Source organism: Nelusetta ayraudi, unplaced genomic scaffold (assembly GCF_046127955.1).
Source record: "Nelusetta ayraudi isolate G7.1 ecotype Tasmania unplaced genomic scaffold, CSIRO-AGI_Nayr_v1 ptg000120l, whole genome shotgun sequence".
NCBI classification, from domain to species: Eukaryota; Metazoa; Chordata; class Actinopteri; order Tetraodontiformes; family Monacanthidae; genus Nelusetta; species Nelusetta ayraudi.
The window spans coordinates 2,504,358-2,532,336 of NW_027466170.1; the positions used below are offsets into that span (position 1 = coordinate 2,504,358).

Here is a 27,979-nt window from a genome sequence, read left to right on the forward strand (position 1 = left end):
GCGCGTTTAAATTTAGCCCCGCCCCCTGGCCCAGTATTTCGCCTATAGGCGATCAGAGAGCGCACGTCTGTCCCGCAGTAAACCAATAGAAACCCAGAGTGCCGCCCTCGTCACACTGTCCAGCCAATAAACACGCGCCGCAGTTTGGCAAGGCAAAGAGTCCAGAATCAGAATGTTTTATTGATAGAATTCTAGACAGGGCGTCCATCTGCCTCGACCGGCACACAATTCCATGTCATTTGTTGAAGATAAAAACACTTAAACACGTCTGAGACTGGATGAATTAAATTGTGTTACTGAAGAATGATAGGTTGTCTTCCGATGTCATTTTTTGTATAGTAATAATCACACAACATTATAGTCATAGGAATCACACTCAAGTTCACATTTACAAAAAAAATAGTAATAATAATAATAATAATAATAATAATAATAATAATAATAACAACTGTACATTTGGCAGCAGTCAGGATTACACTGAAAGGAGCTCATTGTTTTCATTATGTTTGAGAATGTTTATGTTTGATGAAGCCCGTGAAAGGGACAAGACTCTGAAGGGGTGAGAGGGAACCACAGTGGTGTTAGTGGAGCAGAACTTTCTTCTTCTCTTATTGCTGACAGATGAGCAGACTGGGTTTGAGTGGGTGGGGGTCTGTGTGTTGGGTCCCAGCCTGTAGCGGGTCCCAGCAGGTGAAGCATTGTGCTCAAACAGTGTTTAGTAATCCTTTTTATAAAGTATTCTTAAGCGTATTATTTATTATCTATAATATTTGGCCCAGATCTAAGGTGCAAGTTGTAAGATAGAAGCCAAAAGCCAAGGGGGCAGCATAGCACCAAAAGTAACCTGAGAGGAGTCTGCTGTGGTCATCTTGGGCTGTGTCGTGATCTTTGGCTGTAGTTATGGCAACCAGAGAAGCTAGCACCTTTTGAAACTTGGCAAACTCACCGCTCTGTTCCATTTCAAGTTGATGTCTCTGCAAACGCAACACCACGGCTGTTACCTCACATCCCGTGGTTAATTTGTTGTAATTAATTTTTTTTTTTTTTCAGCATTTAAGGTTTAAATGACAGCTGTATATGTATCTTACAATTTGCACCTGTACGTTTCATTTTACAGTTACTGGGTCAGTGTAAACACAAGAACTAGAAGTATCTCTCACATAGAAAAAGTCTAAATAATTCCAAATGTGTATGAAACATTGGCAGTGGGTTCGCGTCAATTTTAAAAACATTTAAAACAGAGGCGGTTAATCAGATTACTCTCATACCAGTGAGCAGCATTCATGAATTCTTTAACCCTATTGAAAATCCAACATGGCTAAGAAAATCGGTCTCTAAACTGTTTTTGATCTACTTTCTGCTCTGGAATGAAATGCATTCACAGCCAAAATCCAAAAACTCTAAAATCTTTAATATTGTGCTCATTCTCACACCGGCAGTTTCTGTTATGTTAAGATTTGAGGTTGGTTGACAGTAATCTGATTACTCACCAGCTCCATTAGCAAATCCAGAGCAACGTTACACTCAGTTTCAGTTTCTGGAACAAATTTCTGCTGCACTGCTCTGTTTCACACTGCTGGGATTATAATATTGTTATATATTTTTTTTTTTACATCACTATTAGACATACAGTTTAAAACAACACATTATTGTGCAGTGGGCTCACATGCTTCCATAACAGACCTAATCTGCTCCAACTGTCTGAACAGGTTATACCAGAGTCACTCTGGTTTCTGTTAGTCTACAGAGGAGCAGATCGAGACCACTAAGTACAGCGAATTGAACAAGGTCAGGGGTTAACTGGGCCCGATCCCTAATCATTACAATATTCAGCTCTCAGTGCTCCAGACCTGGTTTCCTCATAAGAGTCTGAACAGAATAAACCAGATTCAGATGTTCCGGATTAGATCAGGTTTGAATTACAAAGTGTCTGGAACTGGAGATATCGTTTCCAGTTAAACCCAGCTTGTGCTCTTCGTGGCAACTGTTGCGTCCGCTTACTCCGACACTTTGACCCGGAAAGTGACCCGGCCCATGAACTTGTCCCGCTCGTCATTGTTGCGCAAGTTTGAGCCCTCGACTTTACACTCCACCGTCTGCTCCACGTTAAAATCCTCCTTTGCCAGCAAGAGCTGCACTGCAACGACCGGCTGCACGTACTTGGCCTATAAACAGGTAGTGAGGTAGAGACGTAGATGCAGAGAGGTCAGATAGAACACAGAGGTGGACAGCATAACGAAATATATCACGACAATAAAATGTGATTGTGCAAGCGAAAGAAGGAACACTGCGTCAGTTATCACTTACATGAGCCCTCTTCCCATAGTAGGGGAAAAACATCTTGTCCAGACGAGCCTCCGTCGGGAAATACTGCATCTGTAACTGGGTGTCTCTCTAACGGAGAGACGGTGAGAATGAGTTATTTAAAGCATCTGTGCTCAAATACACACAGTCCCATGTTATGTAAAATTCTCACTCTACTACTTTTGTTTGTTCCACTTTTCACACACCGTGTAGTACACCCCAGCTCTTTAAATCAACCCTTTATGATGTCACAAAGGGTACCGATACTCATGCCCAGTTATTGGAAACTGCTTTGTCCCCTTTCAAATACGTGGATACGTCCAAAAACTTTAGCTTCAGTTTTAGCAGGAGGTAGAAAACCAAGCGTTTAAGCTTTATTTTACATTTGTAATACAGAGGAACTTTAAACCTTTTAACATATCCAATTTACAAATGCTGTATTTTCATCCCTGTTTATAAACACAAGGTTACCACATTATCCTTTTCATAACACCAAAATCTGTGCACCTTGCACACGTCATCTAATCGGAGCACCCAGTTCTGCTTCCTGTAGCCACTTGCAGTATTTAAGCTGAAAATCTCCAAGCCTTTCCGTCCTCATGCGGCACGTGCACAGTTACATTGAAGAGGTGCGATCGCCGCATTAATCTGCGTTGCCGCATGTTACCTTGGCAGTACAGTTGATGTAGGGGTCTCCTTGTGGTTTCAGCCCGATCACCTGCAGACATACAGACAATAAGCCCCCAAGATAATGACACCAGATTACAGACATCACAATGCAAAACAGCCCAGCCTGGCTGTAACAGGAAAACTTAAAGAGCCCCACTGAGGCCAAGCTTGTTTGTTTATGAATGACAATGTGAACAGATTGACTGTGTGTGTGTGTGTGTGTGTGTGTGTGTGTGTGTGTGTGTGTGTGTGTGTGTGTGTGTGTGTGTGTGTGTTTGCGTGCTTTGCTGACCCGATTCATCTTGAGGATGATGCATGGTTTCCCCTCGGCGTATCCGAAGCTGGTGTCGGGCAGACCGGAGCACTGACGCAGGGAGCTGCGTTTGAACTGGCAGACCTTCTTAACCGGCTCCTTGTCCTGGTCGGTGTATTCGCCCACCATGCACAGCTCGTTGCTCTCCTGAAGACTGTCGTTGTAAGCTGCAGAGACATGGAGGCCGTTGTGCATTAGTCTATTAGTTTTTGATTAGTCTTTTTTTTAGTTATTAGTCTTTTCTAATTTTTTATTAGTCTATTATTTAATTTGGTCTATTTTGCAGTGTTTGATGAGAAAATATGTGACCCGCTAATGAATTCAGTATTAAATGCGTCACACAGCAGTGATTTATTTCTTCTTGAGAAATTGCCGATTATTAAACTTCAAGGTGTTTCATTATTATGCAAATATATATATTTTGCACTCTGTTTTCGTGAACGCTAATGTATCTTCACAACCACCGAGACTGAACCCGACTTCTAAATGTCCGTGAACTCATCGTGGCACTGCGGCAGTGCAGGTCGTGGTACTGAACTCACTCTGCATGAGCTCGTTCAGTTGTTTGATGTAATGGTTGTAGTCTGCCGGGTCACTGCGGTTGAAGGTTATTTCAGCTGCATGAGGGCTAATCACCAAACCTGCACAAAAAACACAATAACCCAGAAGCAGAATTTTAGAATGATTCACAATTCCCATGTTCATCCATTCCAGTAAGGATTTAGATGAAAAGCCTGGATAAGCTTAAAGACAACTTCCTGTTTAGATCACAGCTGAAGCCTGGCTGCAGCGAGATGCAGCAAGATTCAAGATTTGAGCATGACATCGTCTATCTGAGGAGGTCTCCAACTTAGCAGTCCTACGGCCTCACAAATCTTCAGTAATTTAATTAGTTACCATGACACTTGATTAGAACAATCTTCACCCTGGTTTGTCCTACATTATCACAGCAAAAATAATTATTACAACCAACAAAGTACTGAAATCAGTCTTTGCCTCAGATGAACACAGACAAGCACGACTGTCAAGAACGGCAAACTATTATTTTTTAAAATGCTGACCTATTCATTGTATAAAAGATCAAATCAAAACATTTTTAATAGCAGGAATCTTTTTGGCCTTCAAAGAGAATACTGGAGACAGCACAAGGACTATTTTTAGCCACACTATTTATACCAGCCTTGTCCTTAATTAAAGACGTTTTCCAGAGTGAGCATTATTTCTGCATCCTTATGATACACTTGTATGGACCATAAATATTTAACATAGGATGCTAATGTAAATATAGGCCTTTGTAATTACAGCTTCCAGAGCCTCAGCTGCGCTATCTCTGATGGGAAGATGGTAAAAAAAAAGGCACAATTCTGAGATTTATTGTGTATTCCCTGTGGTGCTCGCTCTGTTGTGTGACTACTGCAAGCAGCAGAGGGTTGTTATTCTTAGAGGGGCTTCAGAGGACTATTCATCTCGTTCCCATGTCCTGAAGAGGAAATAGTTGAGACATTGCTGGGAGGGGGAAAAAACATGTCAAGGGACAAAATCAAATTTTATATGTTTAAACCGCAGTAAGATGGCTGCTCTCCAGAACGATAAACGTTATTCTCTGGTGGAAAAAAAAACAAACGTCACCGCATTTTAATGAGAATTTTCCTCCTCTTCATCCTCCGCCTCCTTCCACCAAAAACCCCATCCTGATATGTAACGTTCTAAAAAAAAAAATCCTCATCCATTTTCCATTAGCCAGCTTAGCTTCCACTGGCAAGTCATAGCCAGTTTGTACCTTCTTCACCTCCATGGCTGGATCATCTTCAATGATCTAAAAGGATTTTTTTCCGTTTAGATTTTCACGTATTAATTAAAAACCTTTGAATCTACTGGAGACCTCAATTTTATTAGATCACGTTTTTCTCCGTAGCTAAATTTCCAACACGCACCACTCACATTTGTTATGGTCTGAGCCGTGAGATTGTTTAATAATACATGCTGGGTTAAAAAATATCCCTGCTTGTGATGACAGTTTTGTTTATGTCAGACCTTGGCGTTGTCCAATGGATTTCTTTTCATGACATTCAGGGATTCCCTCTATCTATCTATCTATCTATCTATCTATCTATCTATTGAGCATTTTATGGAAATAAAGGTGGCTTTGTAGAAGCTGAAGCAGGTGATTGTGTCGTGAAAACTGGGTTAGAGAATCCTTCATGTCGGTTTATTTTGTCAATGCCAATGACAGATGGTCATGACAGGTGACCATGAAAGATGTGAAGAGGAAGAGGAAGTAAAAGGTTAAACGTACGGTCCGGCGGTCAAGTCAAGTGCTCACCTGGGTTGGCCACCCGGTCCTGATAGCGGGGAACGTTTTCATCTAAGGTCTGCAACAGCACCCACATGGTGAGGGTGAACATTCCCGCCAGGAACCCATAGAAGACGAGGTAGAAGAGCAGGATGAGACCTGAAGGGAGACAATTTAACATGGCTGCTTTAAAAACAAACAAACAAAAAAAAACAAAACAGTAGACTCGACCACCACGCAAGTCCCACTGTCAACCCCACAGTCACCAGCAGTGACTGCACATCTGCATTCATGTCTACATAAAATCAAAGGTCCCATATTCTGTAAAACGCATAACCAATGTTCTAACAATAGTCTTTCTGGGAGTAAGCCCTTTGTGATGTCACTAATAGCAGTGATACATCTCACGTGTGTTAGTGACCACACCCCCGGCGAGGTGTTGGTTCCCACATCTGAGACCTGCTTGTCGTTTGTCCTTTTTCCGACAGATTTGGAAGGTCCAACAAAACATCAGGTTTTAGTGAGAACATAAAAACACAGCTTTTTTTTGAAGGAAGCTGTAAACAGAGGGCTAAATAGGATGTTTTCAGGATTTTTTTTTTTTTTACATAATTCTTCATGAAGGGTCGGAAAATTAGTGAAATATATCTCATATTTTACTCATTTTCCAACCCTTCGTGAGGAATTATGTCTTGAGAGTTTTGACTGATTGGCTGAACTGGCAATTCTACAACTGAGTAGCTATGATTGGTTGGTAATTGTTGGATAAAGCTTCAATGATGCAAATTTCGTCATTCTGTTATGCTGCGTTGCAGCACCTTTGTGTAGCTCTGCAGGAAAAGGACATTTAACATGCAGTTGTGAGAGAGAATCTCTCGCTGTGCCTCCTCGTCGCAGTGCACACCTGGAAAACAGCAGCAGGCTGCCTGCAGCAAATGGTTCTGTTACACTGCTCTGAGATTGCAGCCTCATCGCAGGCGTCAACGGAAACTGTTCCCGGGAATTTACAGTCATCAGAAGCATCGTGACACTGTTTCATAAATAATTAAATAGTTGCTCATTTTCATGTGTTTTTTGGGGATTCTATTGGAAAAAGATTCACCTGCAACTCCAGTCCACGTCTGAGTGTCACGGTTCTGCCTTTAAACCCATTTTGCCAGCTAACTGCTGGATTATGTAACTGGCTCAAATAAATATATATTTCACGGCCTTGTGTTATTATACTCTGGACAAAAAAAGAGGACTAGAAACACACTAAGAGGGGCTGCGTTCCTGCTCAGAGTCAAACCACGGCGCTGCCCAAATGAAATATACTCTGCATTACTGGCAGGACACACTTTGCATTCAAAGACCATTTCAGGCGACATAAAAAAAAAACCCTGGGGTCCTCTGATAAAAGAGGGCCTGGTTTTAGCGAAGAGCCGAGCCGTAATTCAGCCAGGTCGTTTTAAGATGCTGTGCCATCGCTGTGACACTGGCCGGGTGGTGGAGTGTCCGGGTTCCATCCTCAGCCAGCTAACACCAACAACGCAGCCTCAAGGGGGCGCCCTTCAGTGTCCAACCCCATGTCGATGCAAGAGGTTGTGTCAGGAAGGGCATCTGACTTTAACACGTGTGCCTAATTAGAGATTCTAATCAATTCGCTAAGCTGACCCCTGAAGGGAACAGCCGGCTTGCTTCTGCTTTTTGTTTCAAGATGCCGCAGTGCATTATGCATACTTAAAGGAGCTTGGTGAAGGCTACATTCAGATTTTTCACCGTTCCTGTCATTTCATACCTATCCACTAGGTGTCTTATTCTCCTTCTGTCTCAAATTCTGAGGAACATCTATCAATGTCTCAAGTGTCTCCCTTGAGAGCTGATTACCCAGTACAACAAAGTAAGAACAACCTTTGAGACCATCATTCCCGGCTGGGAACCTAATCCAAATCTCTACCTACCATCTTAGCGAAACATCTGATTTGTATGATTACGATTTAGGACCTCTTAGGACTGAGTGAGTGACTGAGTGATCCTCATGTACCTGAAACCAGGACAATGTATGGGGGTCTGGCCTTGGGAATATGTATGGGGACTCTCAAGGGACAGCACCAAAGGCCCTCAGCTGAGGAATTCACCTGATGCCATGAAAAGCTAGAAGATGGACCTATAGGAGGAAGGAGATCCATCAAAGAGCTGGACCGCTGCTGCAGCCTGGATGAACCTCCTCCTCAGACTGCCTCACTGGGTCCTCCTGCACACAAGCAGGTCTTTTCTCCTTCGATGGAAGAGCCGACCAGCACGCCAGACAGACAGCACAGAACCAGGAAACTGCCCATTACATCTCATTGATGATCTGGCTCGGTGATTAATGCAGCCTGGTTTTAGTTGCTGTCAATGTAAAAACCAATATTCAACCAGATGGCCTAAACACAGCGCAGCCATATTTTCACATGAATTTATGACAGCAATGGAAATCAATACGCTTTCAAATACGCACGCGCACAGGCGCGCGCGCGCGCGCACGCACACACACACACACACACACACACACACACACACACACACACACGCAAAGACACACACATCCCCCCCTTTCAGATCCGAATTATATCCCCTCCTAATTGTCCCTTCATGCTTTTCTTTCGCATTAGATTCGATTCTCAGACGGATCGGAACCGCAGCTGTGAACCCCTGAACAGGCAGAACCGGAACCGTCGCTCTCCTCACCCCAGCTGGTGGCGGTCCGGCCCAGGAACTCCCCGGTCCTCGGGTTGTAGATGGCATTCCAGGCGGACTCCTTCTCCTCCTTCTTCTCCTCCGCCTTCTTCCCTTCCCTCTTCTCCTCCTTCTTCTCCTCCTTCTTCTCCTCTATCGTCTCCTCGGTTTTCTCCTGCTTCTCCTCCGCCTTTACCTCCTCTTTCACCTCCTCCTTCACCTCCTCCTTCGCCTCATCTTTCGGCTCCTCTTTCGGCTCCTGGTTCGGCTCCTGATTTGGTTCCTGGTTCGGCTCCTGGTTCTGCTCCTGCGGGCTGGCTGACATGACGACGGCGATGCAGGTCGACCCAGACTAATAATTAGACCCGGGCTAATTAACACTGAACGCTGGCAAGAGGCGGGTAGCACCGACCTATCCGTCAGTTGGAGGAGAGAGAGCGCTCGTTCGGCAGCCACCGCACAGACACACTCATACACACGCGCACGCACGCACTGCTGCAGAACGAGGCGCATGCGTAGTGCGGGCTGCCTCGGGCTGAGGGGTTGGGGGAGATGCTGGGACGCGCTCTGCATGCATCTATATGCTTAAAAAAAAAAATCTCTGTCGGACGTGTGAAGTATTAAATGACCATGATAATAGTGTGTCATACTGAGATGACAGACCATTAAGGTGTCTTGTCACAGTAGAAATTTCACATTTTGTGCATGGAAGACACTTCAGGTTCCATGTTGTTTGAGAGGCAAATGAAGCTCACACCTGATCTCAAGTCGTTTTTACACCAAACTGATTCTGAAATTATGTAACCACATGTGCCACTGATGGCACATCACATGACCACACACGTGATACGCCATTGGACAAAAGCAGGACGGCATGATGATGACGTCACGCACATGTACGCACACACACACACACACACACACACACACACACACACACAGAGGCAATATGGAGGCAATTTGAGAAGTGACACTCGATGGGAAGAGCCCCAGGAAGCCACAGCATTGGAATGACATCCTCTTAGTTTGGATGCGACCCGATTCCATCGCAGCCAAAACCAGCGTCCAGTCGCTTGTTTCTCATCGTCACTCTGACGTTTTTCGACTGTGAGTGACTGCATCCGGGTGAAAGCCCTCGTGAGTCACTGGCCATATGTGACAGGGAGACATGCGAGCGCTCAGGGGGATATGAGCCTACGAGACAAAGATATAACATCTGGACGGCCCCCTGGTGGGTGGATGCAGTATAGGTCAAATGCTTCCTCCCGTTTGCATTAGCACATGGGTCACGGGTCAAAGTAAAATCAGACGCATTTAATTGTTTCATGTGAAATGTTGATTTCTCCACTCATTCCCCAGCTGATTGGCTTTAAATTTGCTTCTGACATCCTAAAAGGCGTCTCTAGTGTCATGGCTGACAGCTGCTGCTGCTGCTGCTGCTGATGTCGAGCGGAAGCACCTCCACCCTGCCTCCAACGGTTTACGCTCACCTCGCAGCCTTGCTGTGAATCTGTGAAACCATGTCATCACTTGGACATCATGTGACCAACTGCCAGGTGTTGCCATCAGCACGCACACACAGTGGAGGAGGAGAACATGGCTGCGATCATTCTGTGCAAATAAATGAATAAAAAAAGAAATAAAATGTGTGACCTCTCCTCCTCCTCTCCTCTCCTCTCCTCTCCCTCCACTCCCTCTCTCTCCTAGGTCTCTCTCGCTCTCTCACTTGCTCAGCAGCAGGGGGAGGAGTCACCACAGGGTTAGGATGCTGTCAGGTTGCCGTGGTTTCACCCTCTCGTTTCTTGTGGCGACTCTTGTCAGGAATGTGCGCGTGTGTGTGTGTGTGTCGGGAGGGGGAGTGTGTGAAGGGATGCGTACGAGCGTCTGTGTGTGTCTGAGGGAGAGAGAGAGCGAGCGTGTGTCTGTGTGTGTGTGTGTGTGTGTGTGTGTGTGTGTGTGTGTGTGTGTGTGCGTACGAGTTGTGATTTGTGCAGCTGTGGGGAATATATATGACAGGACAGAGGGAAGGAGGAGAGGAAGGAGGTGTTGAAGGGTGGATGTGGATTAACGTCGGCGGCGGAGCGGACGAGTCATCGTTTACGGCGAGCCGCAGAGATCCGTGAGGAGGGCAGGGAGCTTCGCCGCTCCATCTTTGTTCTGCACGGCTAGGACTGAAGGAGGGAAGGAGGGAGGAGAGGAGAGGAGAGAGGAGAGGAAAAGAAAGGAGAGGAGGCGAGGAGACAGCGAGGGCTGAGCTGAGGACAAGAAGACAGCAGGGGAAGGAGACACTGAAGGAGGGATGGAAGGAGGGATAGAGGGAGTCTGAGTCCACGCCGATCCTCCGGTAAGCCTCTTCTCACCTTCTGCATTTCAGCCTCCTCGTGCCTGTTGGTTTCCACATGCTCCACGTTCCCCCTGCTTCCCTTCAGCCTCGCCGCCATCCACTCCATTCACACCTCTCACTCTTCTTCTCTGTGAGACACATCATCATTCTGTTTCATTGTCGTTCTGGGACCGATCCCAGCCAGCTGCCGCGACTCCTTCTTGATGTGTTTTGTTTCGAACATTTGACTCAGACACGCCAACGTTGCGTCCCCCAACGTGGCCGCCATCTTGGATTAAATGGGATTAAGAGAATTCCATTTTAGGTGAGATGAGGACTCTTACTTTGAAAGAGTCATCCATATGTGTCGTAGAGACCGGCCAAACTTTTGGCCCGAGGAGCAGTTCAGTCCCAAACACGTTTCAACGTTGCTTTGACTTGATCGATATTATTGATTAGCCACAAACACCTCAGTGTGTTTGAGTCTGTGGCTGGGGGGAAAACACACACAAAAAAGCCACACAAGATCCCTCAGGTGGGGAGAGTCACTCGACTGGTTACAAAACATTGATTTGTAGGTCACCACCTAGATTTTACATGAGAATGAATCACCTTGACTGACCATTCCTTGATCCATTCATTCATCCATCCATCCATCCATCCATTTTCTTCTCATCATCTACACACTTTGGGAATGCTGGAGCCTATCCCAGTTTTCCTGTGGAGGCACGGTACACCCTGGTCAGGTTTGTCGTAAGGCCCATCTTGGCCGATTAGCACTGCAGAAAAGCAAATGCTGAAACAATGACAGTGCATCGTTATGGAATCATATACACCAGCAGCTCTGTAAGTATTTTGTGAAAGACATCTATGTGTCATGTCACAAAGATTTTGCAACTTAGCGTGCAACTATAGCCTTTCCGGCCATGTAATACCAACCTCTACCTCTGGGGTCTTCTGACAGCGGCTTGCATGAATGTCTGTTACAACTCAAAATTCTATATTTAAATATATCTCACTTATTTAGGGGGGTGTTATATTTTAAAATGTCTCAGTTTTGTTCAGTTTTAAAATACAGTTAAACAAGATGCAAATCACATTCACCTTTTACTCTCATGGTGTTGCTTTAAGTTTGGTGGGGCAGTCATTTCCACTGGTAACTATGAATGAAAATGATTAGTATTTTTTTCCTTAATTGGAGATTTCATTCTGTCCCTCTGAGAGCTTCACCTATTTTCATGCTCCAGCCTGTCCTGAAGTCATTATCTGCACCTTGAGTCCCCAGTGTCAAGGTGGCCTCTGCTGAGTTGAGCTGACTGGGCCATTAGCTCCACCGCTATATGAAGCTAAGACACATGACAACCAGTGTTGACCTCCGTAAAGTTGCAGCATGTTAGCCTTCTGCTTTTGAGGATGATGCCACTCATTCCAACCCAAAATACCGGTTGAATACAACACAACACCCCCGTGTACTCATTTGACATCATTTTGTTCCAACTTCTGTCCTTCCATCCATTTTTCTGCTTTGTCCTCCACTCAGGGTCACCTGAAGGTACTGGAGTCTGTCCCCGTTTATAATTTTGTGAGTGACGTCCACCCTACCTGGACAAGTCACCAGTTCATTGCAACCCATTTTGCTCTCATGTACAACCTTAAAAACTGTTGTGGCACCCTTGATCTACTAACATAAAATGTAGGTTGTGGAGCTCCAATCCAAGCCCTTTCCTTCTGCCATGATCAAATATTGAGATCACAGCTGCGCCAATATGGACTCGCTCATGGCAGTGCAAATGGGCAGGGGGGTGGTGTGGGGAGTGAGGCGGGAAGGGGGTGTTGTTTGTAGGCAGAAGTCACACAGAAAAAAATAGACGTACCTCAAGTGAGGTCAGATGCCCTCCCCTGAACTTCCCTTCCAACACCGCTAGCCCCCCTTCCTCTTCCTTTGCTCCTCTTCCTCACCCGTGGACAGGAAGCATTACATCATGCTCCTGTGGGAGATGCTGCTGTTGCTAGGATACCACCAGCTGACTCCCCGTTCCATTTTTAGAAGGATGCTGAGAGACGGAGGGGTGGGGGAGGGGAGCAATACGAGAGATGGAGGGCATGAGAGAAAGGAGAGCAAGAGCTGGAAAGAGAGAGAGAGAGAGAAAGAGAGAGAGAGAGAGAGAGAGAGAGAGAGAGAGAGAGAGAGAGAGAGAGAGATTTTAACTTTTGAATGTGCCTGTGTCATGGGGAAAAAATGCTTTTGCCGTAACCTTATCGACATTGCCACATGCTGGGAAAAAGCACACACCCGCACATACACACACACTCACAGGCAGTAAACCATCTTGAACGTGAAACCTGTCTGAACCCTGAAATCGTCCAGATTACAGGAAGCATGTGAGCTGCCAGAAAACTGCTGATGCGGATCACTGGTCTAGCCCTGCTTCTCCTGCCCAGCACTTCCAGTACAAGATCAAGACACTCAGTATCTTGTTGCTCATTTACTCATTCCCCCCTTAATATTTCATCCATTCATTATATAAACCCAGTAGGCAAATAACTGAGATGATGATGAACCCAAATGTCTCTCCAGCCAAAGATTAGGTCTTTGCTGAGGTATAATCATCCACAAGAGGTCAGCACGTCTTTTCTTAATTGGGTGATTTGTAAAAGGGCCTCTTCTTGCCTTTCAGTGTCAGTGCACCGTGGCTTCTTAAGAATGACCAGACAACTGCTGGTTGCTGTCCCTGCGTTCATGTAGTATCATCACAGGATGCTTTTTTTAGAGTTAGCAGTCAGCCGTACCAGAGTGGGCGCTCTTGTTAGACAGCATTGATAATTGATACCAGCATCACTGAACCGTCTGTTTAGATCTCTTTGGTAGATCATTTTTTGCTTGATCTCCCCAAAAGGGATTGAAAAATTCCTCTCAAAATGTTGTTAGTTTGTGCAAATGTGTGACTGTCGGCACTGTTTCGTCGTGACTGTAGTTTGGAAGATTCAAACTCCACCCAGAACAGCCAGATTCAAGACTGCAGCTAACATTGCTAGACATCTTCTCGTTCAGCTTTCTTCATTGGCTAATGTAAGACTTCCCTTGCGGGTAAATTAAATCAGGAGTATCGAATGTTGGATATTCGAGACATGTATGGGTATTGGCAGCACACACTTGAGGGCCATTTGGAGAAGCAGCAAGCCGACTGTCAGGCTCCATCCACACGCCCTTCATTGCAGGATGCCAATCATCGCTCAGTATCAGCCTTAGCGTCAACTGTCTAGTGTGTGGCAAGGCTTAAGCAACTGGCAACCAGCCAACTGAAGTGACACATCTAAGCAAAGCCATTGAGGTAGCCTTGTTTGAGTACCGCTGGGTCCTGTATCCTGGACATGGCTCCAAACTGGGACCACCAGCCTCAGCCACTTAAGACTAGCCTTGTAAAAATGATGGGGGTGACTTACTGCAGTATTTGATTAAGCCATCAGCCGTGACTGAAAATGTGAGGAACAGTCAAAGACACCCTTCACAAAGCGCTAACTGTTAAACTAATTAAGTGGATTAGCGCAGCAGGCAGATTCCCTACTCAAGTGGGACCAGTGCAGTGTGGAATGACACATCCCACCCTCTGGTGCCTCTCTCAGGTCTGTGGGGAGCCATGACGTCCCAGGAGGAGACATCCTCCTTCAGGAGATTTTTCCAGTACGTGGAGGACAGCGGCCTCCGGACGTACGACGGCCTGGTGATCCAGAATGCCTCGGACATCGCCAGGGAGAATGACCGTATTCGCAACCAGACCAACTGGACGTATATGCAGGAAAAACACCAGAAGAAGAGGCGGCAGGAAGAAGCCATCAAGAGGTACACATTCAATCTTCTAACTTGTCTAACAAGGAGCAAAGCACCTGTGACATTGACAGGCGGCTTTAATTACATTTATTGGCAGTCTGTTTGTTTATTTTCCCCTGGGGGTCTTCAGTTGTAAGGCGTCTTATCTGTTTGCTGGCAATAGGTGGGGAGCACAGCTACATTTACACGATGAAATGAAACGATTCCCACTGTGGCCACAGGTTTTTTCATTTAAAAGACGATTGCATTACATAGAAACAGAGCATGTAAGTGAATGAAAAAAAGCAGTCACAGCATGGTAGCCAGAGGGAAGTGACACGAACAATGTTGTAATGTGGAGGTCAAGACGGAGAGTTGAACACCATTAGATTAACAGTTATGTCAATATTGTGACCTTCAGCAATGCTGAGAAGCCATTGTTAAGCCTGAGCACAAAACCTTTGTTTCAGAGCCACAGTACAATAGGAGGAGGTTGCTGGTCCCGTTTTATAATCACCTTTAGCTGTAAACAAAAAACCGAAGGCAAGATAAAACATCTAGGTCACCCTTTGAAGACCCCAAATGGTGAACAACCAAATTTGTGTTGGAATGTTTGATCCAACAAGAATAAATAGGGTTGAAGTAGAAATGATATTATTTTGATATTTGACCCTAATGTCAATAACACCACCCTTGGATCTGTACACTGGTACCAAGCCTTCTTTCTTTGTTTTCCTCTATTTTAGGATCGGTGAAGATGTTGCCATGGCGACCGACGGGGCATACTCCGGCAAGCACTTCAGGATGGGTTTCATGACCATGCCAGCACCGCAGGACCGCCTCCCACCGCCAAGCCAAGGCTTCACCGTCCGATCCCAGTCCCTCCACTCGGTGGGTGGAGGGGAGGACGAGTCCAACCCCAACCGGAAACAACCCCCACCGAAACCCAAGAGGGATCCCAACACCAAGCTGAGCAGCAGCTCTGAGACAGTAGACGGAGGCTGCGGGATCAGCAAGAGAGACGCCCAGGAGACCAAAGAGATGCTGGAGCAGGCTGAAGGTCAGAAGCACACATTCATTTTTAAGTGGCGTAATAGTCTTGGGCCATCTTATATATCGGACATGCTTTTATCATGTCAACCCTCGTGGATCCTGAGGTCCTCTGGCACCGGCCTTTTAATCATTCCAGGGGTTCGGACCAAATCCATCATGCATTCAGCCACTATGGTCCGAGGCTTTGGAACAGCCTGCCAAAGGGCATCAGGACTGCAGAAACCTGTCAGTTGATAGTACTTTTAAGCTCTGTTTTGTAACTCTGCAGCCCAAGGTCATCTCTACGGCGAGGACATCAAGAGAATGCCACCACCCAAACCCAAAAGGAACCCAAACACTCAGCTCAGCACCTCTTTTGACGAATCCTACATCCGTAACCACGGTGGCAAGAAGTCTTCCTTGCGATGGGACAAGTCTTCATCCCGGAGCCAGAGTCCCGCCTCGCGGGACACCGATGATGAGGAGCCCGTCTACATCGAGATGGTGGGGAACATCCTGAGGGAGCTGAAGGGTCAACAGGCTGATGATGACGAGCAGAACGAGTCGGTGTACGAGGAGATGAAGTACCCGATGCTGGAGGACTTCCTGCAGGACAGCCACTCAGCCCTTATGGATCCAGAGGCCTGGGCGGCTCGCGGCTCCCTCTGCGACATTCCGCCTCCCTTTCCCAACCTGCTGACGCACCGCCCGCCGCTGCTCGTCTTCCCCCCGGCACCAGCTCAGTGCTCTCCCAACTCGGACGAGTCGCCTCTAACCCCCTTAGAAGTCACCCGTCTGCCTATGATGGACAATGCCGCCTACAGCAAGTCGGGCGGGAGTGAACACCCGCAGAGCTCCGGCAAACATCGCAAAGACCGAGACCGAGACCGGGACCGGGACCGGGACCGAGACCGAGACCGGGACCGAGACCGAGACCGAGACCGGGACCGAGACCGGGACCACGAGCGAGACCTCTCCTCCTCCACGCATACCATCACCTCCTCCGGTCGCTCCTCGGCTCCACCCCTTCCCTCAAATTACTATAAGTCCTCTGGCTCCTCCCACGGCGGTCACGGCTACCCCCGCAGCCAATCGGCATGCCCCTCTCCGGTCAGCATGGGGCGCTCTCTCACCCCACTGAGCCTGAAGAGGCCGCCACCGTACGACGTCCTGATGGCGGGAGGAAGCATGCCGCGCTCTTCGTCCTCCTCGTCCTCGTCCTCGCACCGGGCCAGCGAGGGCGGGGCCAAGCTCAGTAACTCCTCCTCCACCCATGGCTCAATGCAGAACGTATCCATGAGGTCTCAGACCCCGACGAGTCCCTTGGAGGAGCTCAACAACCTCCATCACCTGATGAAAAAAGGAAGTGGCGGCAGGAAGAGTAGAGAAAGTGAAGGTACAGTATTGGAACAGTACTATATCGGTGCTACACCTCAGCCACACTACCATAGTGGATCTCACATATGACCTGGCATGTCGATGGAACTTTACCTGTGTCCGTTGTATTTATCTCACATGTCCATCGTGTTTAGAACCCAGGGAAAGTGTTTGGGAAATGTAGGCACTGTAGCAGAGCTGGTTGTAACAACACAAGGTGCAGTAGGAACGCAGGGAGTCGCCCTGAAGAATAATGGAGTTAAACGCTAAACCAAACCAGATTAAAGCTAAAGCTAAAACCACGCAGGTAGAGGAAAAAAAACTGTCAGTGCTGATTTTTTTTTTATCGTCTTATTTTAATATGAGAATACCATCCAAGATGGCAAGATGGACAAAGAAGATTCAGTTTTAAATATGTGTCCCTGTTGTCCACAATGCATGAGTGTTACACAGTTAGTGCCAAGGTTATCTGTGCGAAAAGGCAAAGGAAAAATCAAGGACATTTTGTGTCATTTCTTTGTAGCTGGAAGAAACTGCAAGGCAGCAGCCATTTTTCTTTGTTCTTAAGCCCTAATGCGTGTGACTGGACATAATGTGGAAAACAAAAAGTCCTCTGAGCCAAGAGGTGGAAGGTGCACGTTGTTAGGCATTCACTGTAGACATTCATTCGTCCCCTTTCCAGAGCAGAAACCAGTGCACAGATATTCTGACGAAAGCCACAGGAGGCGTCTTGTAGGCGGATGGAGCGACTGCGGCTGAATGACGTTGTTTCCCTACTATTGAAATCCGTCACTCGTGTCATTTTCCGATCTGTCACCCCTGACGGTGTGACTCCGATATGAAAAGTAATTCCATCGATTCTGCTCAGACAGAGCAGAGACAGAACGTCTGCAGGAGGATTATCATCAGTTCATTTTTGTCTGCATGGAGACGGTGTTGCCATGGCAACCGCTGATATTTTATTAAATAAATGCAGAGAGTGTCCACAGAGACATCTGCTGGTCATGGTGTGGTGTGGCGGCCGGAACGCTGAAACTGAGGGTCGGAGCAAAGGTTAAACGTCAGATTTTGACGGCTCTGCTTGCTTTCTAAGGCAGTTGAAAAAAATTCACTTGGAAAATTGTGATTTTACCAGGCTCAGCACGTCATATTACCTGGATGTTGCTTCCCCATTTCTTTGATATCTCAATTCTTTTTGCTCTGTAGTTTTCAGTCTTATCAGTTTGATTTAAAAGGCTTTCTGTCCCTTTGAAATAGTGCATTGGCAGCCAGTTTGGAAGCTATGTGTTATGTTTCACCGACATGTTATCTTCTCTCCGTCTCCCTTCTTCCTCCTCCTCCTCCTCCTCCTCCTCCCGTTGTCTCCTTCTCGTCATCCCTCCATTGTAGAGTCAAGGTCCATGCCCCGACATGACAGCAAAGACAGAGATGGACAGTCGAGCCCAGTCAGCAGGATCAGCAGGTCTTCTAACAGCCCCACTACGATGCTGTCAGGAGGAGGTGAGAGGAGACAAGATAAACACAGCAGAGGCATAGAGCTTATCTTGCCTTCGCAATAAGATCCTTATTTAAACCTTTATAGAAATGAATCAGTCATAAAATGAGATTCAATAAGCATGATTGTGTTTGTTGTAAGTCTATCTTGTCATCCAGACGCTGCCTAATTCTATTCAGACTCCAGAAGGATGAACACAGTCTTAAGCCTTTATGTCTCCAGAGCTTCATTTTTGAGTGGATTTGCAAATACATATATGTCTATATATATATTCTGCAGACTCAAAGTCGGCGTGTAAACTCGGCCGTTCAGCCTCGACGTCAGGGGTTCCCTCTCCGGGTGGGACGCCTCAGCGTCACCTGCACGAGCCACATCACCCCGTCCTCAGCCAGGTACCAAACATGTAAACCAGCATCCCGTGAATGTCCGTCTGTCCTCCGTCTGTCTGTCTGTAAACCGTCCGTGTTGTTAATTGGATGTCAGACACTACTGTAATGTTAGCTCGTGAGAAAAAATAGGTCTCATTGTGCACAAGGTTCTGCTAAACTTTAAAACAGGAGAAGATGACTAAAAAAGAAAACTATGCCCCTAAATCCTAAAACTGATCCAATCAGATGACTGTCATTTGAACATGTGAATAGCTGAATGTAAATATGTAACTGTATGAAATCTCAAATTGTTCTCTTTGTTTAAAAGATGTTTTTTAACTTCAGTTTTGTGCATACAATCTGCTGTTTGAATTTAATGAATTTTTAACTGTTAATGTAGCTTTGATACTAACTAACTGATACTAACTTAACACTAACTCTAACCAACATTGAACTAACTTGAATACAATATTTCCAATCTCACTAAAAGTCCATTACTTATGAAATAATCACAATTTTAAATTAATTTTTATATATTATTTTTAACAATCCCCTTTACCCCTTTACTAACTCCGCTGTGCTTGTTCAAACCACATCCACTAATTTTTCCACACTAAAACCCTTTCATACCCTCAAACCAATATAATTCAATAAATTCATCTTTGAGTCAAATAGGACTATTTGAACGCTATTTATGTTAACATATGAAGTCAATGTACTAAACATTAATGTCTTTAAAACAGAATGGAAAAGATCATCATACTGACAATCTGAATGTAAAAAAAAAAAAATAAACCAGTCTGTCTGTCTTTTGTCTGTCTGTCTGTCCATCTGTGTCTGTCTGTTGATCCCGTGTGTGTCAGTTCCCCGACAACAGATCAAAAACAGATCTGTGTTCCTTCATGTGTCAAGTTCTCCTCTGTGAGTGTTTGAGTCTGATGCTGCTTCCTGCCTCCCGAGTGAACGCAACAAGAACCCCGAGATCAAACCAAACACCTTCTCTGTGGGAGGTCACAGGATAAACTATTGAACTAAGTCACAAGCAGATAAAACGCGATCAGTCATACGAGCCCGACTAACAAGACAGATTTTCAGTTATAACATTTTTTAGACACTCTGACAGTGATGATTTTAAATCATCTGAAGGTCTGAAAAACTCAGGCTAAATATACATCTTGTCCAAATGTTATATAGTCTGCAGCGTGCTCAGGTTTGATAATGGGATGAGCAAAAAAGGTCTGGAAGAAAAGTAATACAAGTAGTGTGAGTAATACAAAGTAGTCCAAAAATATTGTACACATCTTGAAAAAAAACAAAAAAAAAGTTGGTGGGATGGAAAAATGCCAGTGAGATATTGAGCACCCATTAAAAGAGAAAAAAATAAAGTTCCAAAACGACCCAAAATAGAGAGAGAGAGTGAGAGAGAGAGAGAGAGAGAGAGAGAGAGAGAGAGAGAGAGATTCAACAACATGCAAAAGATATGCAAAACTGACAAAGGTGCAAAACACCAGAAAAATAAGTAATACTATGACAGAGAAATGTAGCATGCCTCCAAAGGTGACATGCACCATCAGAAAGTGTGTGACCACCACCAAAACCGACGGCAACGAAATGCATCGCCGCCATTGACCAGCTGCAGGACAGCGGCATTGGGGGGCGGCGACGACCTCGCAGGCGCTGACCTTTGCACTGCTGTTTCCAGATGCCGTGGCTCTGCGGAGACGCCACCATGATGGAGATGATCGAGAAGAAACGCATCTTGTGCCGAGAGATCAAAGCTCGCCAGCGGCCCGAGAAGAACCTGTACAAGCAGGACAGTATGCCCATCCTGCCCAGCTGGAAGAGGAAGCAGCCGCCGCCATACTCTGCCCCGCCCACCGCCAGCGGACAGACCACCACGGTGTTCTGGGACACGGCCATCTGAGGGGCACAAAAGCACAGGCGGAACTGACGGCTGGGCGGAGCATTGATGCAACTGTCAGGCCACGCTCACCACACTGACACCTCTTTTAGTTATGATTATTAAAGTGTTTAGTTTTGTTTTTTGTTTTTTTTTTTAGTTTGATTGGCTGTGAGTCCGCCGCAGGACACGAGTAGACTGGTGAAACATTTTGTTTTCTACTTTTCTTCTTTTTTTCCTGTGTCGATTTTTACGTGACGTGAAAAGCACTACGTTTTGAGCCAACGGCAACAGCCAACACACACACGCACACGTGCGCGCACAAGCCCTAAAGCAGGTGATTTTATGCCTGCCAATCAGAGTGCAGGGAGGTGTGGCCATACAGGTGTAGCAGAGGTTTCTGTCATGTTTCTACTTGTTATTTTTCACCGGAAAAGATCTGGATGGTTTTTTTGTTTGTTTTTTGTTTTTTAAATGAGTCTGACACTCGTGTAGCAGAACGCTGTAAAAAAAAAAAAAAATAATAAGATGATTTATAGAACTCTTCTGTGTCAAAACAAACGACCTGAATGTGTCGCTCAACATGTTTTTATATTTCAAAAGAATCTGTGATGCTTGTTTGTGCGTGCAAGACAAAGTCAGTAAGTGATGATGTTTTTATATTTAAGAAAAAAAAGTTTATTATGATGACAAAAGCACTATTTTAAGATGAGAATATTTTGGCATGTCGTTGGTTGGTTTGCTGTGATCTGCCGTCCCAGAAACTTAGACTGAAGACCTGCAGGAAAATTTAGATTTTCTTTTTCATGTTTTGTTTCCAAGTTTTAGGTCAGTAAAAACAGCTGTATTCATCCATGGCTGTCTTTAGCATTGTTGCAAGGTGACAACACATTACACATTGTAAAAGACAATGTCAGCTCCCTCTTATCAGTCGACGATTCAGCATCCACTGACACAAGTGACGTGGATTGTGAGAAATCTGACTTCCGAGTTATAATGGAAAATAATGTGCAAAACCAGCTTGCCCAAGCTGGTTGTTGTTTGAGCAACCAAAGATCACATAGCTGCAGGTAACTAGAATATGTTGTATAGCGACAGCAGTTTGTGGTTACTCGAATAATCCGCTGCCCCTTATAGATTTTTTAAATGATTTTTTAAAAACAAATATCACCTTTAAAGCAGCCAATTCTCAAGTTCCTGTAGGTCAAGAACTGTGACAAAGATTTTAACCTCCAGGCACAAATTATTGCAGGATCATCTGAAAGCCACAGAGCAGTCTGAGTTTCTGGGATCAATGAAGAAAAGGCTTGATAAATATTGATTTAATGGTGAATGGTATCAAGCTGACTCATTAGCATGATGTCAAGTCTACGGTGGTGTGACTGATGCAAAGCATTTTGGGATGTTGGAGTGAAACGTTTGTGATCTATGTCACTCAGCCACAGGGAGGTTTTAATGTTTGAATATGCACACACACAGTTTTACGTTTGCGGTCTCATTAAATGAGATAAGCTGTGATTTTAAACTAAGTGCACTTCTTCAGTTCCGCAACATTCCCACAAACAGGAAGAACACAGCAGTTTCGCTTTGGTGACATAAGATGTTTCTGGTTGGAAGTGTCATTAATTAAGACTGCGGCTGTCGTGATATCTGATTAAGTCTTCACCACAAGCTGGAGAAAAAAATATTATCAGTTACTTTATATTTTACTAACATATATCATACAACCAAAAAAAGTACAATAATGTAATTATTAAATTAATTACCTTATTTATTTGAAAATTACTTTGTATCCAATGTTTTGACTTTTGGAAAATTACACTAAAAACTACAGAATCACCAAAATGTTTAATGTTTACAAGAGAATTATGATTATTTAATCATTATAGTTAAATTTATATATTATATTAAAACATCGGTGCTCGACAGCCTTCATTAAGAACACAGTGATTTCGATGCGTCTCGGATCTTACTGTTTGTGTGAATTTATTGTCTCATAATCTTCACATCTATGCTGAAGATTTTACACTTTAAGTGCAAATACCATACAGATCCTTTATTTGTTTTTTATTAACCTTTCTGCTTCCATCTTCCTTCTTCACTCTCTACGTTTGATGAAATTCTGCAGTTGAAAGCAAAACGGAAAAAAAAAACGTCATGTTGAAGAGGCAATGATGAAATAAATTCACCTCAAAAATAATGATAAGGATAAAAAAAAAAATTGTACTGTCAGCACATTTACATTTATTCAAGATTATATTCCAAATGTGGAAAATATTCCTAGACAGAATTCTGTGAACAGAAGCTTCGGAGCCTCTTTTCCCAAAAGCATCTAAGACAATCCTTAGAAATAGAAAGGCACAAAATAGGGGGGGATGCAGATGCACTTGGAAAAAGAAGAATTGCAACAAAATATATATATATATAATGATAATAATTCCAGGCTGAAAAAACATATTGCTTTTTGTAATTTTGAATTTGCACTTTTTGTCATGACACTGGTGTTCTATGTTCAGTGATGTCAAATGAGTGATTATGTTAAAACTAGACAAGAAAGAAAATAAAATTGAAGTACACACAATTGCATTTAACATTTGAGTCGCTCTTGTCATAGTCTTGGAAGTCAATCCAGGAGAAAATGAAAATAAACTGAAAATACGCTTGACGAAAACGTTCACAACTCATAGCTTCCGGGCTAGATCATTGTGACACCGGATGTAAAATAGTGGCGTGAGACGCCATATTGGAAGCAAAAAAACAGCAGAGAATCATCTCAACTATTTGTCTTTCCAAACTTTGCCCCACATTTTACTGATTTCTCTGAGCTGCGAGGGGACGATAAGTTTTTATGTCCCATCATATCTCATCGTTTCGTCCCAGTGGAGCTTCCGTTCAGCCTGCGGGCAGTGATGGAGCCGAGCGAAACAGCGGCGACACAAACTTTTCGCTCCCAGGCGGAGGTGATCATGGAGCTGGCGGTGGAGTCCGCTGTCTCGGTGCTCCAGCAAAGACTCGGCCAGGAGGAGACGGACAGCGAGAAGAGGCTGGTAGGAAGCAAATGGCTGGTTCACATATACACACACGTGTAGTTGAGCAGCAAGAGTTTAAGAATACGGGGTTTGAGACCTCAAGAGGAAAATCCCATCGTCACTTCCGTTTTTGCCCGAGGCCGTTGACGCGAGAAACACGAATGTATGTTTACTTGTTTAAAAAACAACAACAAAATAAAGTGGGAAGTTTCTTTATTAAGAAGATGAAATTATTGCATCTTAGAGAAAGTTAAATGAACATCTTCAAGTTAATAGTTGGCAAAGGGGAAAATAAAAACAATAGGGCCACAATCTTTTTTGTCTTGTTTACTAAAGTTTTGACGTTTTGAAATCAGTGGGGTCATATGAGGAGGCTCAAATTTACTGTGAACATAGCAGTTTAGAATGATTTAAGATGGTGTCTTTTTATGTGTTGTCAAGTAGAGGTTTTAAGGTCAGTATTGTCCTGTTTAATAAGACCATTCTGCATTGTGTATTGTCACTGAATGAAATATTGAGGCTGCAAAAAATAAATACTGTGATTGGAATGAAATATAAATACAACGCTGAAGATGGACTGAATCCCATTTTCAAGTTATTAACAGCTGCTTTGTTGCTTTAATCACATTTAACTGATTTGATGCTGTGTCTCCTCTTCAGGCCCAGCTGTCAGCCGTCCTGGGCATGATGTCCAGGGAGGCGGTCCGGCAGATCTCAAGAGTGTTCAAGGAGCTGTACCTCCACGTGGTGGCAGAGAACCAAGCTCTGAGGGAGAAAGTGGGGAACTTGGAGGCTAAGCTAAGGACAAAGGTTAATACAGAGGTTGACGCAAGCAAGAAGACGGCCATACAGAGTGTTTTAAAGATCAGACCATCAGGTCAGTGTAATGCTGACACGCATTGGAGAGACCCAACACTTTGATGGGCGAGAATAATGTGTAAATTTTTTATACAATTTCAGGACTTTTTAAGGTTTAAAACAGTGTCATGTACTTTAAAACTGGGGTGACAGCATGAATCGTGCTGGCCAAAGATCTGACTGCAGCATAAACTGCCCTGTTGTTTCTGCAGACGGCAGCAGCCGCTCACAGGACAACAACCAACCACCTGAAAGCCCTCCTGGCCTCGCCATCGCCATCCTCAACGCCACCCAGTCCATGCCCAGCACCAGCATCACTCCTCCCGTGGTCATCATCCGCAAACCTTTTCCTGGACCGGCACCAATCGTAGCTCAGAGTGGCGCCGCCCCACAAGCACAACTGGACACGTCGCAGATGAGAAGCGCCGCAGACGACTGTGCTGCTCCATCGGCTGAGCTGGTGTCAGGGGCAAACCACGTCTCCATAGAATCTGATTCATCATCATCATCGGCCTATACTAGCATGATATCACTTCCTGTGGCTAATGATCAGACCAACAACGAAGAAGCATACGTGCCTGCTGAAGTAGAGGCTGTTGTAAGTCCCTTTTTTTTACTTGATTCTTGATTTTGTTTGCAGAGATGGGAAACCTCCACTTACAGCATCATCCAGTTTGAGAAGAAGCTGCAGTTTATCTTTATTTCACTGTTGTTGGCACGTACTGACTAGAGCTTGTCTGTTGCTCACCACTGTTTCATTAAATGTGTTGTGAGTTAAGCGTTGTGCTCTCGCTGACATGATGACATGTTTTCCAGGAAGTGGAAGTGAAGTTCGAGGGCCTTCCAACAGACCCTGACAGCCGAGGTGAGGGCTTTACGAGTTCACAGAATGTTGTCAAAAAATCATCTCTTTTTGTTGGCTTGAACCCACTGTCTGTGCTCCACACAGCTCAGAAAGAAGAAGAGCTGAAGGAGCAGGAGCGGAAACGGAGGAGGGAGCTGTACAAAGAGAAGAGGTTCTTCTGCGAGCTCTGCAACAAGGGTTTCCACCAGAAACACCAGCTGAAGAACCACGTCTCCTCTCACGTCAAGCCCTTCCCTTGCACTTCCTGCGACAAGGGCTTCTATAAGGCCAAGACACTGCAGAAGCACCTGCTCACCCACAAGCTGAGGGAGGCTCAGGAGAAAGACCCCGAGAAGCTGCTGAGCTGCGACCAGTGCAACAGGAAGTTCAGGCTGCTGCGCCAGCTCCGCGTCCACCAGGCATCCCACCGGCTGGAGAAGGCGCCGCTGAAGTGCAACGTCTGCGACCGCACATTTACCTCCACCAGCTCGCTGAGGTACCACAAGGTGTCGCACTCCCAGGTGAAGCCCTTCATGTGCGACATCTGCGGGAAAGGTTTCATCAGGAAGCGGGGCCTACGCGAGCACCAGACCATCCACACGGGCGCTCGGCCGTACCCGTGCCCAACCTGCGGCAAGCGCTTCTCCACCGCCAGCAACCTGCGTGTCCACAAGAGGTCGCACTCTGAGGAGCGGCCATACAAGTGCTGCGAGTGCGACAAGGCCTTCAAGAGCAAGATGGGGCTCCTGCAGCACCGGGTGGTCCACTCTGGGCTGAAGCCCTTCATGTGTCAGACGTGCGGGCTGGGCTTCGGCCTCAAGTACAACTTCCAGAGGCACATGCTGCTCCACAATGGAGAGAAGCCCTTCAGGTACTGAGACATATTTATTTTAATTTAATTCAAAAGTTTATTTAAAAGGGACAAGCATTTTAATGAACATTAGTAAGTATTTTTGTAAATATGCAAGAGTTAGCAGAGCTGCTAATTTGCATCTTCTGTCCGTCTGTAGGTCATACACACAGAGTACCAGTAATTAAAAACAAAGTGACAAGAAAATAATTAATTAATGCATACTTTCATGCATGATAGTGGAGTGCAAGGTTAGCAATAGTGCTATTGAAAGTGCGTCAATAGAATAAAGTACTTTAGTTGGAAGAAAGTGCCTCTAATGAGCAGTCTGGGGGAAATGGTCCACTCCTGCCACATGGGGCAAACCAAGACACTCAGTCCTATAAATAGCTCACTGCAGGTGTTACATTTGGATCCCATGTGCAAACAATATGGCAAGATAACAGTACAGCATTAACAAATAAACCTACAAATGGTCACAAAAGACATATAAAATCACACCTCATACATACATACATACATACATACATACGTACGTACGTACGTACGTACGTACGTACATGTATCCGAGCACTGTGGAACCACAGATCCACACATTTGTTGTGATGTGACAGTGGTGATAAGACATATGAGACACATCCACTCTCCCCTGAATGTCGTCGGCTACGATGAGGTCCTCTGATGCTCTCAACGTTCCCGTCTTGCCTCAGGTGCGACAAATGTGGCGAAGGCTTCTCAGGAACGTGGGCCCTGAAGACCCACATGCTGGTGCACGGCGCGGAGAAGAGGTTCATGTGCGACCTGTGCGGCAAGACCTTCTTCTATAACTGCCAGCTGCAGAAGCACCAGCAGCTGGTGCACAGCGGCAAGGAGAAGCACGGCGACGCGCTGCTGGTGCGACGGAACCTCAGCCGGATCAAACCCTTCAGCTGCAAGGTGTGCCTGAAGAACTTCAGCAGCAGCAGCACGCTCAAGACGCACGAGAAGAGCCACGCGGAGAACAAGGAGTTCTCCTGCGGCACCTGCGGCAAGTCCTTCCACCTGCGCCACCTGTACCTGTACCACCTGAAGCAGCACAGCGGCGAGCGGCCGCACGTCTGCGCCGTCTGCCACAAGGGCTTCATGCTCTCGTCGCAGCTGAAACGCCACAAGCTGCTGCACACCAACGTCAAGCCGTACAAGTGCGACCAGTGCCAGAAGGAGTTCAGGACGCGGCAGAACTACCAGCGCCACCTGCTGGTCCACACCGGAGAGAAACCCTACGAATGCACCGTGTGCAGCAGGCGCTTCAGGCAGTCCAACCAGCTCAAGGCCCACATGCAGATCCACACTGGGGTGAAACTGTACAGGTGCCAGAGCTGCAGCCGCGGCTTCTCTGAGTCCCGGCAGCTCAAGAAGCACCGCTGCGGCGAGGACACCGCGGCCGGTGAGTCCAGCAGCAAGCGCAGGAAACAAAAGAGTGACTTCCCATGGACTGAAGGTTTCACCAACCCCTGAAAGAGGCCTGCAGATGCTTGCATGAACTTTTGCACTGTGACAATCGATGAAAAGAATCTGCCAGCGTGTCAAACTGTTTCCAGTATATATTTTTTTCCACACCTATCGAAAGTGAAAGGACAACAAATATACAACTGTTTGTATAGCATCTTTCATTACATGAAATGCAGCTCAGAGTGCTTTGCAGAGTGTGACAGGAAAATGTATAAATGGTTAACAAAGCAGAAATGAAAAGTAAAAAACATTTAACAATAAAAACATTTAAAACTTTACTATAAGAACGAAACACTTTTAAGACAAGTGAATAACAGCACGGAAATAT

General features: G+C 45.5%; 3 protein-coding genes across 3 annotated transcripts; 2 read left to right on the forward strand and 1 right to left on the reverse strand.

Annotated features, from left to right (window-relative positions):
* Positions 1-142: 142 nt before the first annotated feature.
* Positions 143-8,770, reverse strand: LOC142903806 (sodium/potassium-transporting ATPase subunit beta-3-like). Its single transcript, XM_076049644.1, has 7 exons — positions 8,289-8,770; positions 5,610-5,738; positions 3,829-3,927; positions 3,266-3,453; positions 2,972-3,022; positions 2,308-2,394; positions 143-2,165 (listed from the first exon to the last, which is right to left on the reverse strand). Exons 1-7 carry the CDS (start codon positions 8,599-8,601, stop codon positions 1,998-2,000), a joined length of 1,035 nt encoding a protein of 344 aa, XP_075905759.1. The 5' UTR covers positions 8,602-8,770; the 3' UTR covers positions 143-1,997.
* A 1,272-nt stretch (positions 8,771-10,042) lies between these two features.
* nyap2a (neuronal tyrosine-phosphorylated phosphoinositide-3-kinase adaptor 2a) lies at positions 10,043-21,799 on the forward strand. The gene is made up of 7 exons (XM_076049689.1): positions 10,043-10,620; positions 14,224-14,440; positions 15,154-15,467; positions 15,729-16,835; positions 18,206-18,316; positions 18,591-18,703; positions 20,382-21,799. Exons 2-7 carry the CDS (start codon positions 14,238-14,240, stop codon positions 20,601-20,603), a joined length of 2,070 nt encoding a protein of 689 aa, XP_075905804.1. The 5' UTR covers positions 10,043-10,620; positions 14,224-14,237; the 3' UTR covers positions 20,604-21,799.
* Positions 21,800-23,305: 1,506 nt separating this feature from the next.
* Positions 23,306-27,927, forward strand: LOC142903840 (uncharacterized). The gene is made up of 6 exons (XM_076049687.1): positions 23,306-23,626; positions 24,269-24,485; positions 24,679-25,064; positions 25,283-25,331; positions 25,416-26,181; positions 26,871-27,927. Exons 1-6 carry the CDS (start codon positions 23,489-23,491, stop codon positions 27,655-27,657), a joined length of 2,343 nt encoding a protein of 780 aa, XP_075905802.1. The 5' UTR covers positions 23,306-23,488; the 3' UTR covers positions 27,658-27,927.
* The last annotated feature ends 52 nt before the right edge of the window (positions 27,928-27,979 follow it).

What these genes read in the sequence shown, in the direction of transcription:
- LOC142903840 (XM_076049687.1), top strand. Translation starts at nt 23,489, where the DNA reads ATGGAGCCGAGCGAAACAGCGGCGACACAAACTTTTCGCTCCCAGGCG. An exon ending in CGGACAGCGAGAAGAGGCTG is followed by an intron (nt 23,627 to 24,268) that starts GTAGGAAGCAAA and finishes TCTCCTCTTCAG; the next exon opens with GCCCAGCTGTCAGCCGTCCT. An exon ending in CTGCTGAAGTAGAGGCTGTT is followed by an intron (nt 25,065 to 25,282) that starts GTAAGTCCCTTT and finishes CATGTTTTCCAG; the next exon opens with GAAGTGGAAGTGAAGTTCGA.
- nyap2a (XM_076049689.1), top strand. Translation starts at nt 14,238, where the DNA reads ATGACGTCCCAGGAGGAGACATCCTCCTTCAGGAGATTTTTCCAGTAC. An exon ending in TACGATGCTGTCAGGAGGAG is followed by an intron (nt 18,317 to 18,590) that starts GTGAGAGGAGAC and finishes TATATTCTGCAG; the next exon opens with ACTCAAAGTCGGCGTGTAAA. An exon ending in ATCACCCCGTCCTCAGCCAG is followed by an intron (nt 18,704 to 20,381) that starts GTACCAAACATG and finishes TGCTGTTTCCAG; the next exon opens with ATGCCGTGGCTCTGCGGAGA.
- LOC142903806 (XM_076049644.1), bottom strand. Translation starts at nt 8,601, where the DNA reads ATGTCAGCCAGCCCGCAGGAGCAGAACCAGGAGCCGAACCAGGAACCA. An exon ending in CCGGACCGCCACCAGCTGGG is followed by an intron (nt 5,739 to 8,288) that starts GTGAGGAGAGCG and finishes GTCTCCCTTCAG; the next exon opens with GTCTCATCCTGCTCTTCTAC. An exon ending in TCATCCTCAAGATGAATCGG is followed by an intron (nt 3,023 to 3,265) that starts GTCAGCAAAGCA and finishes GTATGTCTGCAG; the next exon opens with GTGATCGGGCTGAAACCACA.